Below are 24,066 nucleotides of genomic sequence, written 5' to 3' on the forward strand. Positions count from 1 at the left end.
CGCTCACGCGGCAGCGTCTTTCAGTGTTCTCCTTCACAAAATGCCCATAAATGGTCCTGGCTTAGAAGGTGGGACCAGACACAGGGAGAGGGGGAATAGCTATTCCATAGTCTTCAGAGCTGGGTTTGTAGGGACTGGTCCAGTACCCAGGGGTGCAGTAGCTTCTCAGGCAACATTCTGGGGCTGCTGAGGAGAGGCCCCAGGCAGAGAAGGGCAGTGCCTAGAATTATCCACCAATCACACAGGTTCCTGGCACCGGGAACACGCTCTTATCTGCCCAGCCCAACATGGGGGGGGCGTGGCCAGGCTGGCGAGGCAGGACACTGCCTAGGGGCTGGACACGGAGCAGTCCCAAGTCAGGCTGGGTGGGTGACGGCTGTTGAGGGCTCTGAGTGTCCCCGCAGGCTGGTGGCCAGCTGGCTGCCCATCTCCCCCACCATGTCGGACGGCGAGGGCCCCTCAGCTGGTGAGTGGCAGTGCTATATTTACCGGCCATGGCTCCGGTTGCAAAGGCAAGGCCTCCGGTCACCAAGGGCACCCGGCCCCCCACGGGCTGCAGGCAGCAGTGAAGTGGCGACCCCTTCCTCTGAACTTGACTCTTGGGAGCTGCAGCCCAGTGGAGGCAGTTTGAGTTTCAAAGCTCATCCCTGGCCGCACCCCCTGGTTTCCTAGTAGGCTTTAGCAGGAAGCCGGACCTCTAACAAATTCTCGGGCTGTCAGCCTGGAAAAGGGGCAGGGCTGACCACAGGATTCGGAGATCAGCCTGTGGGGCTGGGCTTCAAAGTGGGTGCAGGGTGCATGGCCTTTGTTGACGGAAGGGTGTAAACATTAAGCTGGGACGATCTCATAGGTCTTGGGAGGTTTCCCACGATCCTGAGCCCACTGGGATGTTCTGATCACTCCATAGCGTGGGGTCAGCTCCTGAGAGTCTCCTGGGCTGGAGGTGGTTGGGGGTACAGGTGAGAGGAGACGTGGTTAGAATCCAGGTCCTGCCCTGACATGTAGCGGAGATTGGCTATCTTAAATAGTGGAAGCTGAGCAGGACGTTCTCCGTGCTTACTGTGCAGCTCTGGAGGAAGGCATGTCCAGGCTACGGTCTCTAAACTTATGCTTCCAGGCTGTGTGACATCCATCCATCAAGTGGCTTAATGTCCCTGAGCTTCAGTGTTTGGAGGTGACAATAGGAACGGTTATGATTATGCACCTACTACACAGCTTGTGCAAAACTATGGTAACGTACACAAGTGTCTGCCAGTGCCCGTGTATCATGGGTGCAGTGGTTTCGCTGAGACAGGATAAGTAGGTACCTTGGGCAGATGCACAGAGGCATGAGTGGTCTGGGCATCTCCCCTCGGTGGTGTCCTTGGTAAGACATGGCTCAGCTTTGGCCCGAATAGTCTTTATCCTAAAACCTCACCTTGGTGATTCTTAGGCATTTCACAGGCATGCTGGGCTGTCCCAGGAGGCCCCGTGCTATCTGACAGACAGTCCGGGTCTGGCTGTGTATGTGCCTGTGTGTCAGGAGGGAGACACAGACAAAAGCAGGCTGACCTCGCCTGCTTCCACAGGGCGCCAGCAGAACTGGCTGCCAAGCATTGCTCCTATGGCTGTGGGGGCCACCGGTGCCTGGGTTGCCGCCAACAGCAGTCTCTGGCTGGCCTGGCCCCACACCTGACACAAACCCAGAATAGCTCTCTCCCTGCACCAGGGACAGAGCCCTAGTTTTAGCAGTCTGTAAAGCCACCCGTAGGTAGAGTATTTCAGGAAGGCCAAGGCAATATTTAGGCTGCCAGGACTGCTGTGGCACTGAGTGTTCATGGTATGCTATGCCTGGGGCCTGGGGGGGCGGAGCCTCTCTGTCTCTTCCTTGACTGGGAGAGGAGCATTGGACTGGGAGGCTGGGGCGGGGGTCTGCACTGGTTTGCTTTGTCCTGGCTCAGCTCTGACAACAGGCCCCGGGCAAGCCCCTGGCATCATTGTTTATAAAATGCAGCTTTTATCTTCCTTATATGGGTCTGACACAGAGCCTCATCTGAGAATATGAACAGAGGCTGGGACAGGAGGAGTTCGAGTTTTAGGCCAGCCTGAGCTACGTAGAGAAATCACATCTCAAGAAACCGAAACAATAGAAAAAAAACGGAACAAAAAGAGACCTTTTCCCAGACAACAAGCAAGCTGGCCCAAGGCTGCAGCCTGCCCTGGAGGAGGCTCTCTCTGTTTAGAAGTCTCCTTGAATCCATCTCCAGACATTCAGGCTTCTCTGGGACTCCAGCCTCCAGCAACAGACCCAGGAAGCTCAGTGGAATCTCCCCGGTGTCCCTAACCAGTCTCAAAGCCGGTCAAAAGTGTCAGCATTCTTGAGACTTGTGAGCCCTTGGGCATTGCTCATTCATTTAAAGGGGCCTTTGAAGACACTCTGTTCTTCATGCTGTTGTTAGAATAAAGGAGCCCAATACATGTAGCACTATCAGAATGATACCAATCTTGGTCAGCACTGTGAGGGGCTATTATAGCCCAGGCAACAAATAAGCTACAGGACAGAGAGCAGAGCAAAGGTACCCGGACACCTTCCTAGTCCTGGGCATTTTGGATGTGCCATTTACTGCCTAGAAGCAAGTGGCATGACTCTATTGTTTTGGTAAAGACACTGAAGTCCAGGGGGTAGATGACATGCCAAAGGCCATCAATGGCTATGGGGTGTAACAGAGGCTGAACTCAGCGCCCCTGTTCTCTGTGCTTGGTACCCAGGTTAGGTCTTCATTCCAGGAGTGTCTGTCCCCTTGCCTTGAGCCACGCCCCCCTTTCAGAGATAGCTAGGTAGCTAAATGCCGCCTCCAATAGTCTGGAGCCTGTAAAAAAATGTGGTACCTTGTTAGGGCATCCGGGAAAATTCCGTCAAGAGGGGAGCACAGCAGGCGGCTCGGGCTCTGGGATTTATGGCCTTGGGCCTGGGCGGGCAAGCCTACAGGAGGCTTAAGGTTACCCAGGAGTCAGCATTGTATTTATAGCAGGAACTGCCGACCCACTGAAGGCACTGCGTTTTCAATGCTCTACTTCCTGGGCATAGGGGACACGTGGATGCATCACAAGGCCTTAGTTTCATCAGTGGTAAAATGAAGACGTGCCCTATTTATCATTGGCTCTGTGCTTAGCACCATATGGACATACAGTTCCTGAAGGGACTTATTCCATACGTCCCCATTTTCCTTACAACATCCAGTCCCTTCCAGTAGGAGGAGCATTCAAGCCTCTGGGCTGTCAGTTTCTCTGTGCTTAGGAGGGGAAACAAAGTAACCAACCAATCAAGTCTGAGCCAAAAGAATAAGGTGCTGCATTATCAGAGAGCAGTGAATGCAGTCCAATAAGCTCAGGGTTCAAATCCCTGCTACCACTCACTGGCTCTGTGACCTTGGGCAAGTCATATACCTCAGGGTGAATATTTGTCCTGTTAGCATGGCTGGAGAGGGGCAACCTCTGTTTGTGGTGATAGAGCAGTAGCTGAGGGTGTGTGACAGTGACTGAGTATGTGAGATAGTGACTGAGTGTGTGTGACAGTGACTGAGTGTGTGTGACAGTGACTGAATGTGTGTAACAGTGACTGAGTATGTGACAGTAACTGAATGTGTGGAACAGTGACTGACTGTGTGAGACAGTGACTGAGTGTGTGGGACAGTGACTGAGTGTGTGTGACAGTGACTGAGTGTATGGGACAGTGACTGAGTGTGTGTGACAGTGACTGAGTGTGTGTGACAGTGACTGAGTGTGTGTGACAGTGACTGAGTGTCTGACAGTGACTGAATGTGTGGAACAGTGACTGAGTGTGTGGGACAGTGACTGAGTGTATGGGACAGTGACTGAGTGTGTGTGACAGTGACTGAGTGTGTGTGACAGTGACTGAGTGTATAAGACAGTGACTGAGTGTGTGTGACAGTGACTGAGTGTATAAGATAGTGACTGAGTGTGTGGGACAGTGACTGAATGTGTGGGACAGTGACTGAGTGTGTGTGACAGTGACTGAGTGTATAAGACAGTGACTGAGTGTGTGTGAGAGTGACTGAGTGTGTGGGACAGTGACTGAGTGTGTGTGAGAGTGACTGAGTGTGTGTGACAGTGACCGAGTGTGTGTGACAGTGACTGAGTATGTGGGACAGTGACTGAGTGTGTGTGAGAGTGACTGAGTGTGTGTGAGAGTGAGTGTGTGTGACAGTGACTGAGTGTGTGGGACAGTGACTGAGTGTGTGTGAGAGTGACTGAGTGTGTGTGAGAGTGAGTGTGTGTGACAGTGACTGAGTGTGTGGGACAGTGACTGAGTGTGTGTGACAGTGACTGAGTGTATGGGACAGTGACTGAGTGTGTGTGACAGTGACTGAGTGTATAAGACAGTGACTGAGTGTGTGTGACAGTGACTGAGTGTGTGAGACAGTGACTGAGTGTGTGTGAGAGTGACTGAGTGTGTGTGACAGTGACTGAGTGTGTGGGACAGTGACTGAGTGTGTGTGACAGTGACTGAGTGTGTGGGACAGTAACTGAATGTGCACCTGGTTGTTGTGTGATTTTCTGTTCCATGCTGTGTAACTTCTTCTAGTTCTAACCCAAGCACTCCACGTGTCCCTTGAGAAATGGCTGCTCTTGATTGCTGTCACTGGGGAGGGCCGTTCTATCAACATCAACTCCCTTCATACCACTTTGTCAAGAGATTCCTCCACGAGGGCCCTGCCGTCCTCGCAGGCTCCCCTGATAGTTCTCTCTTGAAGTACTTGGCTCTCTGCTTCAATTCAGAGGCATTGGCCCAAGAATAAAGCCCAAAGACATCGAGGAGCCATCCATGGCTTACCTGATACCTCCAGGCTCACGAGGGACCCGGTTTCTTTCTCCCAAGGCCTCATGTTGGGTGCCTGAGCAGGCGCTAAGGCAGCCTTTACCTCCTTCCAACCCCAGCTCTACTTGTGTTTCTCCCTGGAGGCTTTTCAAATCCACACTGCCCCAGACACCAGTGCAGTTGTGCAGACCTCGGAGGACGGGCCTGACAGTTGTCCCTGCCCTGGATTCCGTGTAGGTAGACACTGGGGAGGGGCATAGAGGACCCAGGAGTGATCCTGGGACATAGAGGAAGCCTTCAAGATGGCTTCAGGTCACTCGCTCCAGAAAAGGGCTGGGCTAGCCTGGGTCACTCTGAGGATCTGAACCAAGTTCCCTGCTTTGTTCTTCTCAAGACACAGGAGCTGGGCTCAGAACAGCAAGAGGAGGTGTTATGCCCACGTTGTAGGGACTCCAAAGACAACCAAGGAACCATTTGCGATGTAAATACATAAGGATGAGTAAGGACTCTCATGATCACCATCACCGAAGGTTGAGTGAGAGCCCGAGTCTAGGGGTGCAGGGTATTTATTTACCATTCGGGTCAGCAAGTCAATATTTTAAAGCTGCATGTCTGGCATTATCTCCAGGAACGGAGCACAGAGGCAAAACCTGACAAACAGGATGTCTAGGCTATCTGTTCTCTGCAGGATGTCTCAAGTTATCTATATGCACCTTGACCCTGCTACTGGGATGTTTGTGGTTTTACTTTTTGAAATTGGAGTTTAGCCCCTGGTCTCTCGCAAAATGGAGTTTCTTCAAAAGCGGAGTTGGTTGGCTTTACGGAGGGATGTGATCTCTGTGTTCCCAAGGCTTAGAGACAGCAAAGCAGCCTGGGTTCTGTCCCCATCTATGGCTGCTGACTGGTACCCTACCTCAGAGCCTGGTAAGCGTCTCTGGAGGATCTGCTTTCTGAGACACTGACAAAACCCCAAGACTGCCACATCACAAAGAGGAAAGGGCCATTTCGGCTTCTCTGTAGGGTCTCAGTACATGGTCACTTGGGATTGCGGCTCTGTGGCTGTGGCAGGCAGGGTATTATGGTGTGAACACAGGAAGCAGAGGGAGATAGGGGGAGGACATAGGGTCTTAATATCTCTAGAGCATGCCTCTTTAAGGGACACTCAAGATGCAAACCACAAAGCTGTCTAGGACACCGCTCTTAGAGTCTCTGGGTCCTGGGGCTCTAATTCAGGCTGCTTGCTTTCTGGGTTTGATGGATTTCTGATGTCTCCCTGCCTAGTCAGGTAATTGCATTCAGGCTTCATTCTGTAGGTAGAAGGGAACCAGGGAGGACACCGGAGCCAGGAGGGGCCTGGTTGGTTGAAGATGTGGACAGAGGCACTGGAGAAAGACTCTGGAGGTCAAGAGGTAGGGGATGAGCCAGCAGAACTTCATCAACGTCCTCCTCCTCCTCCCTCTCCTCCTCCTCCCTCTCCTCCTCCTCCCTCTCCTCCTCCTCCCTCTCCTCCTCCTCCTCCTCCTTTCAACTCCACCTCCTTCTCTTTCTCCTTCCCCTCCTCTTTTTCCTTCTCCTCCTCTTTCTTCTCCTCCTTCCTCTCCTCCTTTTAATGCCCCCTCCTCCTTCTTTTCCTCCTCTTCCTCCCCCTCCTCCTTCTTTTCCTGCCCTTCCTCCCCCTCCTCCTTCTCCTCTTCCCCTCCTCCCCTTCTTTATTCTTCTCTCATTCATCACATCCTGACTTCAGGTTTCCTTCCATCTGTTCCTCTCTGTCTATCTCCCTTCCCTCCAGCAGAACATCTTAGCCTCAGCTGTGAGGTGGAGGTAACACTGTGACATTGGGACATGGCAAGGAATCCCATGAAATGATGCCTGTCACTTTCCTATAAATGAAGAATCTGGGAGAGGCAGGAGGGAGGAGGTGGCTCCCATGAAAGTGCCACTGCGGTTGAAGTGAGCACTCCAGATATAGCTGGCTTGAAGGGATCAAAGTTGAGCACCATCACACCATCCTGGGAGAGGCTGGGTGTGGGACAGAGCAGATACAGGTAGAAGCCCTGGATGGGGTCTCTCATTACCGTCCTTTATCATGATTTATATCACACTTCTAGCTCATAATCTCCACGGTGCGCAGGGGGAATCTGAGCCTCAGAGAGAATGGAAAGATCGGCCCAGTCACCTTGCAGTGGCCCTGTGAACTGTTCTCAGGGGGCTCTCTCTAACAGGTCCCACCACACTCCAACAGTGTGCTAAGGAATCTCACTCTCTCCCTCCCGTTTAAAGCCAGGCCATTGGCAGACGAGAGAGGAAAGTCTGCCTTCTTCAGGGACCCTTCCCTGAGACTTGCACTGTATAATGGGACACCCCTTCTGCCTCCTGCTGTCTCACTGGGAAGTATTACTGACGAATGCCAACCCAGCTGAGTGCCACTTGCAGGAGTGCCGAGGCATTGGGTGTCCGGGTACAACCAGAGCCCTTGTTATCCTGTGTTCTGACACAGCTCTCCTCTTTCCGGATTCAGGGACGTTATTTGGCATCATATTTGATACTTACTGACCCCAAATCCCCCCAGGTAGCCAAACACCATTGTGAGCATGTGCCCCTGAATCCACAGAGCTCATACAGGCTTAGTGCGGTCCTCACACATGATCTTAACTCTGAGCAACATATGAATGACTTCTCATTGAGCCCTGCTCCAGTGTCTCTAGGACCCACGAGGACTTCCTGTTTACAAGAAGAAATATAGGAAGCTGTTAGGCGTTCAGTTTGGGAATTTTGGGTCAAGTGGAATTGAGCATGTCTGAGAGAGCAAGCTGTTTTATTTGTTTTAATTTATTATATCTTGTTTATTTATTTTGCATGTATATGTATGTGCATAGTCTGAGTTGGTTCTCTCCTTCCACCACGTAGGTTCAGCAGACTTAAAGGAAGCGCCTTTACCTACTGAGACACCTTGCTAGGCTCTGTATTTTTATGCTTTTCACTCTGTATGTGTGTATTTTAAATTTTAAAATAAAAAAAAAATCAAGTTATTAGCATTTTGAACCACAGACTATTTTCTTCTCGATGTTCTACGGTCTAAATAAGCACCAGAAGTCGGCTGAGGCAGTGGCTACCTAGGCGGTGCCTCAGACCTCTGCTCTCTCCGTTTGGTTTTTGAGGCTGACACTCATGAGAACGGCCTCTTGGGTTTCACTAACTGCAGCGGAAGTCCAGACAGGCTCGGTTTGCTTTGGAAATCAAATGACAGTGGTTCGTGGTGGTACAGGGGTCTCATTCATGCAAAGTTCATTTCAGTCTGGTCCAGGTAGATCTGGTCCCTTACACAGAAGCATCTATTGGGATACGTCCATACAGATTCAGGTCCGGAGAGGAGAGACACCAGCGTGGCCAATCATACGGCCCCACACATAGTGACGCGCATGGCTATGCTGGCATCTCATTGGCCAAAGCATGTCACATGACATTCATGAAGGCAGAGGGTGGGCAAGTGTTATCTGAGTGAATAGTGGTAGTAATTATTCCCTGTTGTCTCCCCCCTTCAACATTTTTTTAACTGTGCAGTAATCCATTTCAATTATGAAAAGCTCAGAGCGCATTGTGTAAACTGTGGCTAGCAGACGGTTGCGTTGTAGGTCATGTGACTTTCAAAACGCCAATCATTGAAAGCGAGGGGCGAGAATTTGCAAGCCATCTTGCACTCCCACTGACGTGAATTTTCTCTTAAATTTGCACTTAAAAGCACAAAAATATCCATTCGTCTGTTCATGGACACTTAGGCTGTTTCTGTCTCTTGGCTGTCTTGACAGCACTGCCTGGAGTACAGATGTCCCTAAACATACTGATTCCATTTCCCCAGGAGTGAGATGTCTGGATCAGATGGTGCCTCTATTTTTAATTTTTTGAGGAACTATGCTGATTTTCATAGAGGCTGGCCTGGCTCATAGTCCCACCAGCCATGGATGAGGGCTCGTCTGGAGCCTTTCAACTTTTAAAAATGTTTTGTACTGTGTGTGTGTGTGTATGTGTGTGTGGTATGTGTGTGTGGTATGTGTGTACATGCACAAGTGATATGTGTGTGGGCACAGATGATGTGTATGCATGCACAAGTGTGTGTGGGGGGGCATGGATGATGTGTATGCATGCACAAGTGTATGTGTGTGTATGCAGAAGATGGTGTGTGGTGTGTGTGTATGCATGCACAAGTGATATGTGTGTGGACACAGATGATGTATATGCATGCACAAGTGTGTGTGTGTGTGTGTGTGTGTGTGTGTGTGTGTGTGTGTGTGTGGCCCCCGGTGCTTGAGCGTATGTGTGGGGTCAGAGAACAACTTGAGCCCATTTTCTTCATTCACCTTTATGTGGCTCTTGACATTGAACTCCAGGTTTTGGGCCTGCGAGACAAGTGCATCTCTCATGAAACCGTCTCTCTGGTCCCAGCCCTTCTAACAGGTGTGAGGTGACGGCGTAGTGATTTTAGTCTGCCATGTCTCACGGCTGTCTGAATGTCCTGGTCTGAGAAACGTCAGGTCTGGCTCTTCATTTTTATATTTGCATTGCCTGGTTCTTCACTATTGAGCTATTTGAGTTTCTTTCTTTGATCCTGTCTTTTTTCATTTAATTTTTTAGTTTTAAGGTTTTTGAGATAGTCTTAATCTGTCTTGGAATCCACTCTGTAGACCAGGCTGCCCTTGAATTCACAGAGCTTTTCCTCTGCCTCCCCAGTGCTAGGATTAAAGGGACACACCACCACTCCTGATGGTTCTTTTTAATTTCATTAAAATATTTTTTAATGATCTGGGGTCTATGCTGTAATCCAGGCTGGTCTGTAACTCACTATGTAGCCCAGGCTAGCCCACTATGTAGCCCAGGCCAGACTCAAAAATCACAGCACTTCTCTTACCTCAGTCTCCCTATTGATGGTACTGCAGGCATGATCCATGACATTTGGCTTGAATTTCTTTCTTTTTATGATTTCCCTCCCTCCTCCCCCTCTTTTCTTTCCCTCTTTCCTCTGTGTGTGTCTGAGTGTATATTCATGTATATGTGGGTACCTAAAGTAGCCAGGAAAGGGTGTCAGATGCCTTGGAGCTGGAGTTACAGGTAGTTGTGAACTCTCTGATGTGGGTCTTCTACAAGAGGTGTACATGCTTAGCTCCTGTGCCATCCTTCCAGCCCCATGAATTTCTTATGTGTCCTGCCTATTAACCCTCTGTTAGATGTATATAGTCTTTTAGCGACCCTTCCATGAGCCCTTTTATGCCAGGATTTATAAGGATCCTTAAGTTGCTATGTGACGTGATGAGGTACTTGCATAAAACTTACTTATCCTCCAGAGTGCCTCGCATCATCTCTAGGTGACTTATACTTCCTGACACTGTGCAAAGGCTATAAAAAGCTGCCACACTGCAGGGAGAGGGGTGGGACCCTGAAAGAGGGGTGGGACCCAGGGAGAGGGGTGGGACCCAGGGAGAGGGGCGGGGTGTAAGGAGAGGGACTGGAAGGAACGTGGACAAGAGAACAACATCTTTTTTTAAAATTGGATATTCGCTGCATTTACATTTCAAACGTTATCCCTTTTCTCCCCACTGCCATCCCCCCTCCTGCTCCCTTTGCTTTCATGCAGGTGCCCCTTCTCCCAACCACTCTCTCCCACTTCAGCGCCTTAGCATTCCCCTACACTGGGAAAATGAGCCTTCCCTGGACCAAAGGCCTCTTCTCCCATTGATGCCAGAGAATGCTGTCCTCTGCTGCATATGTACCTGGAGCCATGGGTCTCTCCATTTGAACTCATTGGTATTTTAGTCCCTGGGAGCCCTGGAGGGTTTGTTTGGTTGATAATGTTGTTCTTCCCATGGGGTTGCAAACCCTTTCAGCTGAGGGAACAGAATCTTAGTAAGGCTGAAGAAGTACGTTTGGTTCGAGATCTGTGAGCCCCAAGGTGACTGTTGTTAAGGATGGCATGCGGGCTTCAGAACATCCTGTGGCACACATTAAATCACATGTAAAGTAGTTTGCTTATTTTAGTTGAAAAGGAGAAACTAGAACAGAGACAGGTAGAGAGCCAAGGGTACACCAAGATAGCAGAAGACCACATGTACTAAGCAAGAATAGACTAGACACACTCAGTCTCAGACCTCTAGTCACACAGTTGTGAGACAAACAATTACATTGTCTAAGAGGGAAAAGAAAAGCAAAAAATCAGCTTCTGAAAGATTTGGTTCCAATACCAGCCAGGAACAGCACAGTTAAGGAAAACATTAGCTGTTGATGGCCAAGAGTCTCGCTTTACTGGCCGAGCCATCTTCTCTTGAGTTCCAAAAGTCTCTTTTGAGGTTGTTTGGTAAAATACAAAAGGGACATTGTGGTGGGTGAGGCTCGGAACAGACCAAAAGGTGTCAAACTGGGAGCTCAGAGGGAAATAATCATAGGGAAAGGTGGGGTTGGTCTGTGTAAGTTCTGGGGATAGTCTGTTTTGTGGCTCCAATAGACACAATTGCACACAATCCACAGCCTATCAGAAGGCAGAGTGTGACAGGCCTTGGTTCTTACAAGAGAAGGCCTGGTTTAAAGTACAGTTTTCAGGGCTGTACTCGGTGGTATAAGCACTTGCTATTCAAGTGTGAGGACTTGAGTTTGAATCCCCAGCACCCACGTAAAAAGATAGGCCTGACTGTATGGCTCTGTAACCCCAGCATTGTGGGTAGAGACAAGAGGATTCTGGGAGCTGGCAGGGTGACCAGCCTAGCAGAAATGGTGAACTTCTGGCTTGATGAGAGACTCGGCTCTGGATATGTGTGTATCTGATACTGACACACATGTAACACACACACACACACTTTCAGCTTACATGATGTTTGTGAAACCTTCCCTAAGGCTATATGATATCACTAGAAATTAGGCTGGAATTGTAGGTGGGGCTGTGAGCTCTGCTCTGGGGACACAATGCTTCTGCCATCCTGCATTTGGCTCTAACCACAGTCCAAGACTCTTACATTAACATTTCCAGTGGGGAAGTGTAAATATTGCTACAGTTGCCACAAACACACTCCCAGGCCCCTTACTCTAAGAGGAGAGCTCTGTCTGACTCCACAGTACTTTCTCCACATGAATTATGAACTGAGGGGGGCCTGCCACAACCTTCGGGGGTTCAAAGATGAGGTGGAACACACCATTGGAGGAAGACCAAAAGACTGACAATCTCCAGCCTTGTAACTCTTTCTAACTGTACAGGGGCTAGAAGCTGATGGCTTCTGGAAGCCTAACACTTCTTTACTTATTCTGAATACCACTAGCTTCTTTTCTCTTTAACTCTCTGTGTTTAAGTAAGCTGGGGGGGGGGGGGTTGGGTGGGGGAGGGGGAGAGACTTAGCTATTTGTGCTTAAATAAGCCCTGGTGCCTGGCTATTCAATGCATGCTGTTTAGCAGTGGAGAAATGAGTTAAAGGGTTTATTGCTAAAGTTCCTTTCTTTGGCAAGTCAGCCAGAAGCCTTTCGCTGGCCAGGCAAGAGGCTCAGAGCTTATTATCTCTTCTTGAATGGAGAGAGAAAAAAAAGGAAGAAGTCCCCCACATATCCACCGGGTGAATCAAAAAATGGCTACACCCCCGTCTGTATTGCTTTCAGCCTGTTTATAGCTTGTTAGACAAAACGTTCTCCATGTAAGAAGAATTAACTCAGAGATAAAATGTTACACAAAAGGGCAGTTACAGAAAAGTATCAATAACAAGTTCCAAGAAGTGTTTCACACTATAAGCTCATTATAAGTTCAAAGCAACAGTTTTCATGTGGCCTTGCCTTAGAGCACAAATCTGTAGCTTCATCCTTGGCTCTGAATGTTTTTCTTGAACACAAATTTGTCCCAAGCCTATCTCTCTTTTTAGTATAACTATGAAAGCTCATTCTATTTCTTATTATGTAGCCTTTATTTAATAATAATTATGATACTAATATTTATTACAATAATATTATGATAACTATACATTATATTAATATAAATAGTAATATTTTTAAGGGGTGAGCACATTCTATTCTTTTTTTTTTAAGGTTTATTTATTTTATGTATGAGTACACTGTAACTGTCTTCAGACACACCAGAAGAGGGCATCAGATCCCATCACAGATGGTTGTGAGCCACCGTGTGGTTGCTTGGAATTTAACTCAGGACCTCTGGAAAAGCAGCCAATGCTCTTAACCACTGAGCCCCGGCACATTCTAACTTTATTACATCTTTCTAGCAAAACAACTAAAATAACTTCTTCCTAAAATTATTTGAATCAAATCAGGATTTATATAAAATCATTAATTCATCCAAACAGCATTAATTAATAAAAGTTCATCTTAATGTTGATCTGCAGGAAGTCTGCTCATTGGAGTGGGCTAATGCTCCGGAATCCTTAGGGTATGTAATAGTGAGAGGAAAGGCATATCAGCTACAAGAAGCAATCCTGAGATGAATTCTGCTTTAGTCAGGGTTTCTATTCCTGCACAAAACATCATGACCAAGAAGCAAGTTGGGGAGGAAAGGGTTTATTCAGCTTATACTTCCACATGCTGTTCATCACCAAAGGAAGCCAGGACTGGAACTCAGGCAGGTCAGGAAGCAGGAGCTGATGCAGAGGCCATGGAGGGATGTTACTTACTGGCTTGCTCACCCTGGCTTGCTCAGTCTGCTTTCTTATAGAATCCAAATCTACCAGCCCAGAGATGGCACCGCCCACAATGGGCTGGGCCCTCCCTTCTTAATCATTAGTTGAAAAAATACTTTACAGCTGGATCTCATGGAGGCATTTCCTCAACCGAGGCTCCTTTCTCTATGATAACTTCAGCTTGTGTCAAGTTAACATGAAACCAGCCAGTACAAAGTCTCTTGGGACCTTGGCTATCAGAGCTCACCCATCATAAACCATGCAAAGATGGTGGGCCACCTGCAGGAGGGCCACCTGCTAGCCTTAGCCTCTCCTAGATGGCTCCTGACAATAAACCACCTGCTCTCTGTGTCCTTGGAAAGCAGGGCTTCCCGGAGAGTCTTGGGTTTGAAGCTGGAGGCCTGGCCAGGAGCCAGCTCTGCCTCAAAAGCCCTGGGCTCAGATAAGTCCGTTTCCTCCAGAGAGTTTACCGCAGGTCCTTTCCAGGAACACAACATAAAGACATATGCACCACTTCCCTTTGCCTGAGCCGGGGCCTGGGAGGTACCCCCAAAGCACCAGCCATCTATCTGATGGAGTAGTTGGGGACTGGAGCTGGTTCCTGGCTCTGCGCTGTGGCAATGGGACCCTCTATCCTGTCTAGGACTGGAATGACATTGCCTGCCACTTCTCCCTCAGGGCTCTCAAGTCCTTACAGAAGGAGGCAAGCGGAACCAGGCTTCTGTGATGTGGACGCATGTACCCTGTTGAACTTAAGCTCAGACACCTGGGGTGAGCACATTTGAACAGACAGACAAACAGGATTAAAACAAAACAAAACCAACCAAACTGACAAAAAACTTGGGGTTGGTGAGATAGTTGTCAGGGAAGCGGCTGCCACGCAAGCATGGGGGGTCGAGTTCTAGCTCCTCTACCCCGTGCTGTAGGATGCCAAGGATCCCAACTCTCCTGGAAATGTAGAGGGTTTTTTAGAGGACACCAAGCTCTGTCCCATCCCCAGACTGTATCCAGGGTGAAGTATCATGGGAGCGGAAGGTAGGGAGTCTGAGAAATACCAGCTGTGGCTCACACTTGGTGCAATCTGACAGGGAGGGCTGGCTTCTTTTAGGGGTGGCCTGTGCTTTGTAGATAGTGGGAAAAGGCCATGGCTCATGGTCCCAGATACTCCAGGGACCCAAGAGTACCCCATTTGTGTTTGTTGATCACTCCTGTATCAAACTCAGGTTTGCATTAGGCCAGGGTTGACAAGAAAAGCTTGTGAAGAGGCCTGGGCAGTCCTTTACTGCAGGACCTTTTGCGGGCTCAGGCCTGGGAGCCCTAAAAGGAGATGGGAGGGCACACCCAGGTTAGCACCCATGCTGTTCAAAGGCACCAAGTCTGTCCCCAGCACTGCAGACATCAGCAAAGAAGAAAGTGCAAATGTGTTTGCAGGACTGCTGTGGGGTCAGGGAAATGGCCACAAAGTCCCAGACCGTGTTCTCTTGTGCACGTTTTGTCCTTTCATTGTCTTTTCTAAAACTTGCTGAGTGTGTTGAGAAAGTGATGAGTCTCACTAGTGACGAAGTGCCACCAAAGTGACAGGTGTGAGGGTCACAAGGTTGTATGTGTCCCCACTTCCTGCCAAGCCAGACTCCACTTGGGCCAGGCATGGCAGGAGGAAAGGCTGCAGCCAGGCTTTTGGCAAATGCATCTGGTGGCCTTAGCCACACCCAGGGCAGTCCAAGGAGCAGGACACAGGGCTGACCCTGCGGCCCTGGACAGCTCCTGCTCACAGCCCTGACCTGCCTTTTCAGAGGATTTAGGGCCATGGAGTGAACAGGCAGACAAGGGAGCTATGTCCGGGTCCTCTGAGACCATCAGAGGAAACAAAAAGGATGGCCAGGAATACCTACAACTGCAGCATTTGTGGGGTAAGTCCTGGGTTCTAATCCTGACTCCACTGTTCTGTCTCTCTTTTTGGGGGTGGGAGTAGCAGTTTTCTTGAACAATCACCCATATGCTATAAGGTTTGAGCATTTGGGGCTGCGGGTGTGGTTTAGTTGTTAGAAGGTCTGAATAGCATGCAGAACCCGCCCCCCCTCACTCCCCAGCACCGCCTAAAACCAGGTGAGACAGAACACAGCACTTCGGGAGTCGTCCTTGCTACGTGTGAAGTTTTAGAGTCTAGCTTTTGGAGACACACAGGTTCTTTTCTCAAAAGAAGGATGAGCGTGCTGCCCTTTGCCTGGCTCAGTTTGCACTTGTCACCTGAGGGCACCCAACAGCACTCACACGTTCCCCTCCCCTCAGCCTCTGGTAGCCTTGAGTTGGGTTTGCTGTTTCCGTGGCCTTGTCCACTCTGGACTGCTCACCTGTGCGTGCTTGGATGCTGTACAGCTGAGATCTCTCTTGCTTAAGGGAAATGCCAGAGTCAGGACATCATCTTTCCTCTGTTGAAGCCCTGCCACGCTGACTGATCCACGGATAGCCCATAACACTGACTACCACGCTTGGCCATGTTGAACCTTTTGAGAACTCATGCTCCAGGCTGTGGCTTGTGGGCACTGCCGGCTGGTGTCTCTGCCTGGACCCTGGTTCCCACAGGAAGCTGTGTTACAATCACTGTCACTCAGGGGAATATGGGGTGTCATCTCTCTGTGGTTTCGACGTTAGCTTCTTCGGTGGCTAAGGCTGCTATGCATTTTTTTTTTTCCAAATACGTATTGGCTGATATTTCTTAGCTTTGTGAGCTCAAGCCTCAGTTTGCCTACCTGTGTAAAGGGACAATGACAGTATCTGTTTCCCGAGTTTATGGAGCGTTCAGTTTCTGGCCCCAAATGGTGGACACTGTTGCTTGGAACTGCAAACTGCGCTGGGGTCTTTCCTTTAAAAGCTGGTAGGAGAGAGGGACAAAGAGGAAGGCAGACACATAGATGTATGTGTACAAAATCCTATTAGAAAGGCCATCAGAGAAGGCGCTGATGGATGTGGCCCAGCCCTGGGTGATTTTCCTCCAGCTTTGAAGGGCTGCCAGGCTGTGGATGGGCAGGCCAAGACGGACACTCCCCGGCGGAATGCCTGGCTGGCACCAGGCATCTGACAAGGGGACTCGGTCTGTCCTTCTTATAAATAGTTTGGCCACCCAGGGACTTGCTGCAGTGACTTGTTACAGTTGTGCTGGTCACTGGAGGGCTTGGTAGCCAGGAGCACCCTCCCGTGAGGCTGGGCACCTGTGGCCTATGGGAGGTGCTGTTAGGCTGATTGTGTCCCTGTAACCTGAACCAGATGGAGGTGAAAGGACCTAATCAGCCTGTCACAGTGGAAACCAATCCACTTGGGAACAGCAACCTTATTAGGAGGCTCCAGGGAACAGAACCAGGTGGGGAGGAAAAGGGAGTCTCTGAGGAGCCCTGGGTATTCACTGCGTCTATTCGGTCGAAAGGAAGGTGATACCGGATGCAGAACTCCTGGCTCCGAGCCAGATGTCCGCAGATACTGCAGCAGGCTGAGCGCCAGGTTCATTTCTGTTCCTGGTACTGTATTCTAGGCCAAAAGGGCCACAGGTGGAAAACGGGGAAGGAAGGCAGGATGAAGGATCCAGATTGACGTTGGCACTTGAGTTTGGCCACCTGGTGCCGTGTGATCTATAAACTCTCCGGACGCTTGTCTTGTGTGCAAGAAGGGGCTGGTGTCTGCTATGGCTAATGTGAAATGTTCCTATAGGCTTGTGCATCTGAACACTTGGTCCCCAGATGGTGGCACCATTTTGGGAAATTATGGGTCCTATGTGGTTGGAGCTCAGCCAGAAGTGGGTTGTTGGGGGGTCACCTTGAAGGCTAAAATCCATTCCAAGCTTCTGTTCCCAACTGTACTTAGTGACTGATGGAAATGTGGCCAAGCCACCCCAGGCTCTTGCTGCCACTCCCATCTCTGTTTTATCTCTATTATGGACTGTGAACTCTCAGCAGGCAAGCAAGTCCTTCTCCCTCCAGCTGCTTCTGTCACTAGTTCTTAGCAGAGGGTGACCACAAGCAAATGAAGTGACATGTGCTCAGGGACAGAGCTGGAGGACTGAGGTCCTTTCAGATCAGCGCCCCTAAAAGCATATAACTTTATACGTTTGACCTGTTGAGACAGGGCTCCGAGGAGAAACATAAAGAAGATGGAGGAAGCAGAGAGGGGGCCCCAGGTGAAGTCAGAGCCCCCCCCCCGCCCAAGGCAAGGACCTCGCCATCTTTGTCTGCAGATGGTCTGTAGATGTTTGCTGAATGTTTCTGTGCCAGCCGTATCCCACAGGGAGCTGTGGATGCAGTTAGCATGGGTACCACAGGGCTGGAGACAAACCGCCAGGCATTCACAAAGCCTGCAGGAGTTAGGTGGATTCAGGCCTCAGAGCCAATCTCCCCCCTTCCCGACCCTATCCCTCGTATCCTTGCATGGAATCTTCCCAAAGTTCTGAGGGCTGGGGGCTGGAGTTAGTGTCCCAGGGCTCAGTCCCAGGCATTACAGGTTTTCTGTCTCAGGTCGAAGTACTCCCATGCATCCTGCATCTGCAATGGGCTTCTCGTCTGCTTGTTTCTGAGCCTCCTTCCTCTTCTGAACCATCTGGCTCTGCTCCTCTGTGATGAGGACATTTGTGACGGCCTTAAGGACCCACCTGATAATCCAGGATCATCTCTTCCCTGAAGTTCTAAACTGTCCCCCTTACCCCCCTCCACACACAAAAGAGGCTTTTCCAGGGTCAGAGGTTAGGACCTGGTTTCTCTTGGATCACTACTGAGCCTGTTATACCACAGTTGAAGCTTCCTTGGAGGTTATGGCCAGGGATGCAGGAAAATGTCTGGAAGGAGCTTACACTCTTCCCTAGGTGGCTTTGTCCCAGAGACAGCAGCCCCACCCTTGCCCTTGATACCAGCTTCGTCTTGTTCCATTCTCCTTGGCTGGAAGGGCATCCTCACCCTGGATGCATCTTACTCCCTGCAGATGTATCATCCTCCTACACTGCAGAAGAGTCAGCCCTCCAAGCTCTAAAAGTATATCTATATTACTTTATATATTATTAATATATAATATTTATTATATATTAATTATATAATAATATATTTATTATTAATACAATATTTTATTATATGTTATATATTATTTTATACAAATATATTTACACTATATATATATATATATATATATATATATATATATATATATATATATATGGTGTACGTGTGGGTGGGTGCACACATAAGTGTGTATGCAGAGGTCTGAAGTCAAAGTTGGGAATCTTCTTCAATTCCTTTCTACGTCGTCCATTGAGACAGGGTACATCAAAAGAATGCAGAGCTTGCCCGTACATCTATTGTAGCTGGCCAGAGAGCCAGTCTCGCCTCTCTCCTAATGCTGGGATTATAGACGGGATACTATCAATCCCATCCAGCATTTGAATTGGTTCTAGGGAACTGAACTCTGAACTTCATGCTTGGGAGGTAAGAACTTTATCTATTGAGCCATCTCTCAGCCCTAGAAACATTTTCAATCCTTCTGTGAAGCTGGATCCCAAGGCTCTTGTCCCCAAAAGTCATACGCTCTGTCCTGTGTGGTCAGTCAGTACAGTTTGGGCCTCACTGGCCTTTCAGCCCACTAAGCATTTGTTTGTGGCTCAGGCAAGCTTTGGTGAGTGAAGAACTGAGACATCACGGGTTGCTGTGCACAAGGAGGCCTGCAGCGTGGAGCTTCTCGGAAGACTGAGGCAGGAGGATTCATTTGAGCCCAGGAATTCAAGGCTAGAGGAACAATTTTGCAAGATAGTATCTAAAACAAAAACTGTTACAGGACTGTTTCATATGAGAGGAAACACAATTGTCCTCTAAATCCACATTTGCTGCCTTCGTCCCATGGCCATTGAGACTTCTCTGAGTGCTCAGGGAAACGTTGAATTACCGTAGGACAAGTTTCACCTCACATTCACATGGTAGTAAGTGTTACAAACAACTTGGGAATGACTTAGTCAGCAAGAAAGACTGACTGTGGGCTCTATAACATGCCCCTGATTCAAATGAGAGATTTGGGGTTTGGTATATGGGGTATGAGGTGCCTGGAACCTAGTGCCTCCAATCTGGAGAGATCAGTATATATGGTTTTTGTTGGCCATGAACAGCTCACACATTTCCACTGCCCCTGAAAGGTCAGGCCCTTGAAGTAGGAAGGATCTGAGCCCCCTTAGTAAGCCTGGGCCTCTGCTGACCTGAGGTGCTGGGAGAGAGCCCCCTGGCAGGCAGTGAGTCCTCAAGGGTAGGATACTGCTGCCCCCTGACCTCTAGAGCCTGACCCTGCCTGGCCGGTGAGCGTCCCTCCCTACCCCCAGACCCTCTTAAGAGGAGTTGATTTATAGCCCTGAGAAAGCAGGGTCTGTGGGAGAAGATGCATAGGCCTGGCTCCAGGGATGGTAGCAGCTGCTACCCTTTTAAAAAAAAATACACATTTTAGGGACCAGGGAGACAACTCACTACACAAGCACCAGGACCTGAGTTGGGGTCCCCAGAACCTATGTGAAAAGGGGGATTTGGAGATGTGAACTGTGATCCTAGCTCTGGGAAGGCAGACATAGGAGGTCACTGAGCTTACTGGCCACCAGCCTAGCTCCAGGGTTGGTGAGTGACCCTGTCTCAAAGCCTGAGGTGGGGAGCCATAAAGAAAGACACTAATGTGGCTTCCATTCACATATATGCATATACACAGGAACACACATACACATTACACAAAAATGTACATTTTAGGGCTTCTGATATATGCAAATAGGGTAAAGGCTTGAGTTTAATCCCTTAACCCTCTGACTTCCACTGAGAAATGCCCTCATAATAATAAAACAAAAATTAAAAAATTAGCATATATGCATTTTCAAGCAATATAAAAGAGTTAAGCCAGTATAAGGAGATAAGGCCCAACATCATACTCCAGGAAGCTGAAAGGCAGGACACAGGGAACAAAGACAGTCCTAGTCCTGGCTTTGCCTCCAGTTATGTCATTTGTGAGCAGTGACTGCACCTAAGACTCAGTTTCCCTGTTTGTACTGGGTGAGCACATCACACAGAGAGGTGTCTGCACATACCACAGTACACATACATAGATACAGACATACACCATACACACCATACATACCACACAAAAATATATACATATACACACATACCACAGACACATATCACACCACACATAAGCAGACACACATACATGCACTCACACCATACTCACACACATACACATACCACGTATGTTCACTACACCATACACACACCACACATACAGACAGACACATACACACTACATATATACACTACATATACACACACACCACACACAGACATACAATACTGCGCCACACACACTGCACAGACAGACACATATACTTACCACACTACAGACAGACAGACACACATATATACACACATACACGCACACATCACACCACAGACAGACACACAGACATACATCACACTACACACAGAGACAGACACATACAACCATCACACTACAGACAAACACACATACACATACATACACACACACATCACACCACAGACAGACACACAGATACACACAAACATGCATACACCAAACTACATACAAATACACAGACAGACAGACAAACAGACACCACAGGCAGACGGACACACACACACACACACCCCAATGTTTCCAGGGACATGCCTACCTCAACTCAGTTCCAGACACTTCTATGAGTAGTCTCCAAGAGGGAACTCCCCCCGGGAGTTAAGTGTGAGCATCTGGGCCTGGCAGAATCCTCTCAGGCTCTGACTCTCTTAAGATCTTCTAGAGTCTCAGACCTGTGCAGCTCCTTACCCTCTGTGACCCTCTGTGACCCTCTGTGACCCTCAGTGACCCTCGGTGACCCTCGGTGACTGTCTCCACAGAATCTGGGGAAGGCCTCTGTGCCCATCTGTGAAGCATCGTCTTGCTGACATTACCTGCTGTGGGAAGACCGACTTTAATGTCGAGGGGACCACCTGGGCTGGGGTGTGGCCTGTATAAAATGCAGGGGAGCTACGTGTCGGCCTGCATCTGCTTTCTCCATGGAGCTGTCGGGGTGTTTCCTTACAGCAGCAGCTAAGGACGGCTGCCAGTCCCCCTCTTCTGGGGTGCAGGTCACCCCCGGGCGATTTCTTCCCTCTGCTTCCTTCCTTCCTGATGGGGAAGGTCCTCCTGTGTGTTGTGATAGCCCATAAGAGCCCCCATCACTCTCCCTGGTTCCTGTCTGCTGTCCCTACTAAGTGGTAGTGCCTGAGGCATATTCTGATTCTCTTCTCTCCCCAGCACCTGGCACACAGTAGGTTCAGAATTGTTATATCCATCTTTTGATTATTAATGTTTCTTCAAAGCCTTTCAGGAAGTAGTTAGAATGAAGAGCCTTCAGCAAGGCCCTCTGCTGGTACACACACACACACACACACACACACACACACACACAATGCACTCACACATATACACACTTACATATACACACACACTCACACATACACACATACACACTCTCACACACACATAAACTTACACACACACACTCACACATACACACACACTCACATATATACATACACACTCACACACAATTATACATACACAGATATACATATTACACACTCATACACACATACTCACACACACACACTCATATATACACACATACACTCACACATACATACTCACACACACACTCACACATACACACTCACACACACTCATACATACACACACATACACACTCACACACATATACACTCACACATACACACTCATATATACACACACACACTCACACATACACATACATACACACACATACTAACACTCACACACACACACTCAGAAGTTGAAGCTGTAAGGGTGTGTTTGGCAGTGGGACTGGTCCAGGGTTCAGCTTCAGGGTCGTGGGGCCTAGAGGGCAGGCCACACAGTTTTCCATAATCATGACTACCAGAGCAGTGTCGGAGCCCCTCCCACTAGCTGCCACACCAGGACCTCTGTGTACAACATCCCTTCCCTGGGCTTCAGTGGCCTGAAGCTGCAATTGGCAGTCTCTGAAGTGCTGGGGATATGAAGCCACAGGGCATGACAGAGCTGGTGTCCAGGCGTCCCTGCATGGAGACCTGACATTCCAGTAGCTTCATGGCGGACAGCAGTGTCACCAGCTTGGTCAAGTCCCCATCCTTCAACCCTGCCTTCTGCCACAGTGTCACAGTGACTTGTGTGATCCTTGTGGGCCCTGTGGGCTCTCTGTCAGACTTCTAGGCGTGGCCTGCCTGGCTCCTTGTGCCAAGGAGGAGGAGAAGGAAGGGCCAGGCAATGTCTACAGGATGACCTCAGGGGCTTGCATTTTTGCTTTGCGGACCTCTGTTTGACTGGAGTGTATTCAGGACAGAGGCGTGGGTGGGCATGAACTCACTCTTTCCTGGTCTTGTTCTGAGGCTGGGTGACTCATGCTGGGCACCGCTGGCTGAGCCATCAGCGAGTTGTACAGTCTGAGAATCCCCTCAGCCTCAATAGCCTTGGGATATGTAATACCAACTCCCCACGTTTCTATAGAGCCTTCTCCTGGCCCTGCCTAGGGAGCCCAGTGTGTAGGAGGCGCTCCATCAAACCCCGTGCCCTCTGGGCCAGCAGGCACCTGCCTCTGGGCCCTCGCTGCATTGCAGGAGGGGACAGGTGACAAAGAGCTGTAAACAATCTGCTGCAATCTCACTAATGGTTGGTCTCCCTTTCCCAAGGAGGAGGTCGGGCTTCCTGCACGGGGCCAGGAACAACGGGCCTTTGTCACCGTTCTTTCGGGAACAGGAGGGACCAAGTCAGGTGTTGGCTGCTTATCTTTCCTGGCAAAGCAGAGCCTCTGGGCCAGGTCCCGGCTGGCAGCCGAAGGGAGGCATGAATAATATAGGAAGGCTGGCACCAGAATCCCAGCCTCCTCTCTGTGTTTTGAGCTGAGGAGGCTGGTGAAGCAGAGAGAGGCAGCTGTAGGCAGCCAGAGTCTGAGGTCCTTGGCAGCCGAGGGCTCCAGAGTAGCTAAGGTGTATTGTGAGATTGTTACCCTGGAGGCTACATTGTTACATCTCAGATTCTATAGCTGTGTGTCCTTGGGCCTCATCCTTGGTGGGCTCCTGGAGTTGGCGGAATGCCCCGTGCACAATAGGTGGGGGGGGGGGGGATGTGAACGGATCACTCCATTGCTAGGTTCCCCGAGACTGGGTTGGGAGCCAAGTGCACATGTGATCACCCGTGAAGACCAGGTGGGAGCTGAGAAAGGACTCGGGCTGGAGCATGCTCAGTACAAGGGCATTGTAGCCTCGAGAGAACAGACTCTGCAGTGCCACTGACCTGTGCGGTAACCCACTGGCAAGAGGCAGAATATGACACCGACTCCCTCACCTCTCACCTTGTTCCCTGTCACCTAGTCAGGGAGCTTTCCAAGGATCATTCTGACCCTAGAGTGGTTTCTAAGAAAAAGGAATCAGAGAGTGGACTTGTGTTGGGGATCCCTCAGGGTCCCAAGGAGCTTGTCAGCGTGTGTGGGTCCTAGATTTGTATACTAAAGGTGTACCTACGTTGGCAGGAATG

The 24,066-nt window shown here is 49.4% G+C and overlaps 1 protein-coding gene across 1 annotated transcript in view; it reads left to right on the forward strand.

Annotated features, from left to right (window-relative positions):
* The first annotated feature begins 327 nt into the window (after positions 1-327).
* EML1 (EMAP like 1) overlaps positions 328-24,066 on the forward strand; it is a 153,273-nt gene continuing 129,534 nt past the window's right edge. The window contains exon 1 of the mRNA XM_080916637.1: positions 328-466. Within this exon, the coding sequence (XP_080772763.1) occupies positions 439-466 (28 nt within the window). The 5' untranslated portion in view covers positions 328-438. The remainder of the gene's footprint in view (positions 467-24,066) is intronic.

This window comes from Micromys minutus (genome assembly GCF_963924665.1).
Source record: "Micromys minutus genome assembly, chromosome: 1".
NCBI lineage: Eukaryota > Metazoa > Chordata > Mammalia > Rodentia > Muridae > Micromys > Micromys minutus.